The following is a 3,405-nucleotide window of genomic DNA, read 5'->3' on the forward strand; positions in this document are numbered from 1 at the left end:
ATTTCATGATAAAATATGATTTCTTGTGCTCACTTTTAATATTTATGAAAGGACAACATGTAATATGAAGTACTCCAATACATATATGTTATTATCCCAATAATTGTACATATAAGAATAATATTTTTCTACATAACAACAATACTTGTTTACATATGCACCTTATTTTATAAATGGAACACTTATATTATGTAGTTATGATATTGTATATGAACCAAACAAATATTTATTCACTTGTTAACTAATATAATTATAATTTTATATATGATATTCATAAGTTCTCATGTGTTCATGTAAGGATCTCTTGACAAACATTTGATAATTTGTCAATATACATGTGAACAAATTATTGACAATATATAATATAAATATATAAATCCTAAAACCACTAATCCTGTACCAACAATAAAACCCTACTGGACTATAGACCCTTACTTATTTTGGAAATATTATAACTAATATGAACTCTAAAACTTGACCCCATCTCTTAGGGTAGGCACAGCTGTGAGTGGTACAGCTTTTTGTAGAGTTAAGCCAAATCTCTCAGACATATCAATACCTGCATCGTTGTCCATAGGAATGGACCAAGTGAAGGCTTGCAGCATTGATCCCACCACCAAATGAACCTGTCTGTGTGCCAATGGAAGCCCAATACATATCCTTCTTCCTGCTCCAAATGGTATCAATTCAAAATCCTGGCCTTTGTAGTCAATTTTGGATTCCAAAAACCTATCCGGATTAAAGTTTAAGGGATCCTTCCACACACTAGTGTCTCTCCCCATTGCCCACAAATTCACAAGGACATGGGTATTCTCTGAAATAAGAAATCCATCAATCTCACGACTCACATCTGCTTTTCTAATCATCATTGGGACTGGAGGGTGTAATCGAAACACTTCTTTCACAGCTGCTCGCAGATATGGAAGATTGTCTATGTCTGCCTCCTCCATTCTTCTCTCAACACCCACAACATCATCAAGCTCTGCTTGGGCTTTTCTCATAAGTTCCGGTTTCCTCAGAAGCTCTGTCATTGTCCATTCAATTGTTGCTGAAGTTGTGTCGATCCCTGCAATAAACATGTCCTGCCAAAACAAGAATTTGGGCAGTGTTATTTATATGAACAATCATAAGCAAAGATTTTATAAGGATAGAATTAGTTTCCACAGTTCATGAATTAGAGTGGAATTTCTTTTGAGCTAAATAGTGTATAATTGTTTGATTGACGTTTCGAATCGCAATCAATGATTCATCATGAAAAAGAATTGTAAAATTTTTTTTTCATATTATTTTTCTGATGATGAATCATTGGATGTAATTTGAAACATGATCATAAATCATACACAATTTAACCCAAAAGAAACTGCATCTTAATACACAGACCAATTCAGAAATTAGAAATATTGTTTTGGGTAAGTGGGAAAGTTGAAAACAATTAGTCTATATGAGTGAATATAATATATATGCATTTGTAGAAATCACAGCTATTCAGTTTGAGATTTTCCGTTCATGCCAAATTAATCTTACCATCAGGATTGCTTTCATGCTGTCCAGAGTAATTTGTGCACCATCTTCTCTCAAATTCAACATTACATCCAGGAAATCCTTCACTTCGTTGCCACTAACAGTCCTCTGTGCTAGTCGCTCATCAATGACTCTGTTAAACATGTCATCAAAACGTTTGGCCAAACTGATAGCTTTGACAGTCAGCCCCTGAACATCAAACCTACCCAGAAAAGGGAAAAAGTCGGATAAGTTTGGAACCCCTGCCAACTCGAGGACTTCTCTTACCATGCTCTTAAACTCTGTAGCTTGTGCAGAGCCTGACTCAAGCAGTTTTTTGCCACAAACAGTCTTACCCATAATGCTAAGAGAAATCATAAACGCTTTCTCCCCAATCTTGGTACTATTCCCTTGTTTACAATCCTCCATGATCTCATCAATAGTGCTATATATTTCCTCTCTTCTCAATTGTTGCAGAGCCTCGAGCCTTTTGACACTGAAAATCTCTGAGTTGGAGATCTTTCTAAGCAAGCGCCAATGAGCGCCATAAGGACTCCATAATAGACTTGTGCCTTTGTAGGAAAATGCGCTTATAACTGTATTGATTGTCCTGCTTGCAAAGCTCTGGTCATTGTTCTTCAGTACTTCTCTTGCCATGGATTCAGATGACACAACCAAAGTTGTCTGCATGCCCAATTTGATGGTCATGAGAGGTCCATATTTCTGTGCAAGATGGAAGAGAGATTGGTGGGGCTTGTCCCCAAGCTGAAAGATGTTTCCAATGATGGGCCATCCAGGAGGGCCTGGGGGTGGTCGTAATGATAAACTACTATTACTTTTCTTCTTCAGGAAAAGTATAAGTATCACAAGGAGAATTCCTGCAGCTAGGGAGTATGATAATGATGCAACACTGATTGAATCCATGGCAATCTAGTAGCAGAAAAGCATTCACTGAATTTGTGCTCAGTGGGTATGTGAGCCACAAACCTTTCAATGAAAACTTGTGCTCAAATGGGTATGTAGTGCAAGAACAGTTAGTGAAATTTGGCTCAATTGGGTATTAGATCAAGAAAGGACTCAAATGGGGATGGGCAAGAAATAATCCGATCAATTTGTGTACTCGGATGCGTATATATATATTGAATACAATACGTGGGGATGACGTTGTGGAAACCTAAATTATGTTGGGTAAGACGATTTTGTGTTCAAAGGATATATAATGTTGAATACAATAGTTATTGGATGACACTAGAAGATTGAATACAAGTAAAATGATGCGGGGAGTGGAATTTTTGGGTCAAGGTTAATATAATATCGAAATGAATATGTGTGGGATGATATTGTAGGATTTTTTTAATTAAAATCATGTGGGCAAGAAAATTTGTGGTCAAAGGATAAAGGATATACAGGTGTACGATGATGTTGTGAGAATTCTAAGTAAAATTATGTGGGTAAGGAAGAAGTATGGTTAAAGGGTGTCATATATAGAAAAGCTTCAAAATTAAAAATATTGGAGAGTTCTAAGGTCTAGTAATTTACAATAATCAATTATGTAAAATGTTGATAATATTTTGTTGCCAAATTTAATTTTGTGTGTGTTTATTTTAGAAGGGGTGGTGGTTTAGAATTTAATATGTTTAATAAAAAAATTTAAGTGTGATTTTGGGTTGAAATTTACTTTCAAAAATCATTTAGTTGGGTAGGTTTTATCGGTAAATTTTAAGATCGGTATTTAGGATTCCCACTCGAATGACACCTTCCTTGAATCTAGTGTCATATACTTTTATACCGTTTGCAATTCTTGTGGAATAGTTGATATGCCTATTTCTAAAGAATTTGGTTGCATGTGTGGCTAGTCTTATGGTTGTTGGTAAAGTCATACATTGAGTGGTTCAACTTGATGAC

At 35.4% G+C, this 3,405-nt stretch overlaps 1 protein-coding gene across 1 annotated transcript; it reads right to left on the reverse strand.

Annotated features, from left to right (window-relative positions):
* Positions 1-234: 234 nt before the first annotated feature.
* On the reverse strand, positions 235-2,578 carry LOC131040581 (geraniol 8-hydroxylase). Its single transcript, XM_057973530.2, has 2 exons — positions 1,525-2,578; positions 235-1,082 (listed from the first exon to the last, which is right to left on the reverse strand). Exons 1-2 carry the CDS (start codon positions 2,422-2,424, stop codon positions 468-470), a joined length of 1,515 nt encoding a protein of 504 aa, XP_057829513.2. The 5' UTR covers positions 2,425-2,578; the 3' UTR covers positions 235-467.
* Between the last annotated feature and the right edge of the window lie 827 nt (positions 2,579-3,405).

Source organism: Cryptomeria japonica, chromosome 4 (genome assembly GCF_030272615.1).
Source record: "Cryptomeria japonica chromosome 4, Sugi_1.0, whole genome shotgun sequence".
Classification (NCBI taxonomy): Eukaryota; Viridiplantae; Streptophyta; class Pinopsida; order Cupressales; family Cupressaceae; genus Cryptomeria; species Cryptomeria japonica.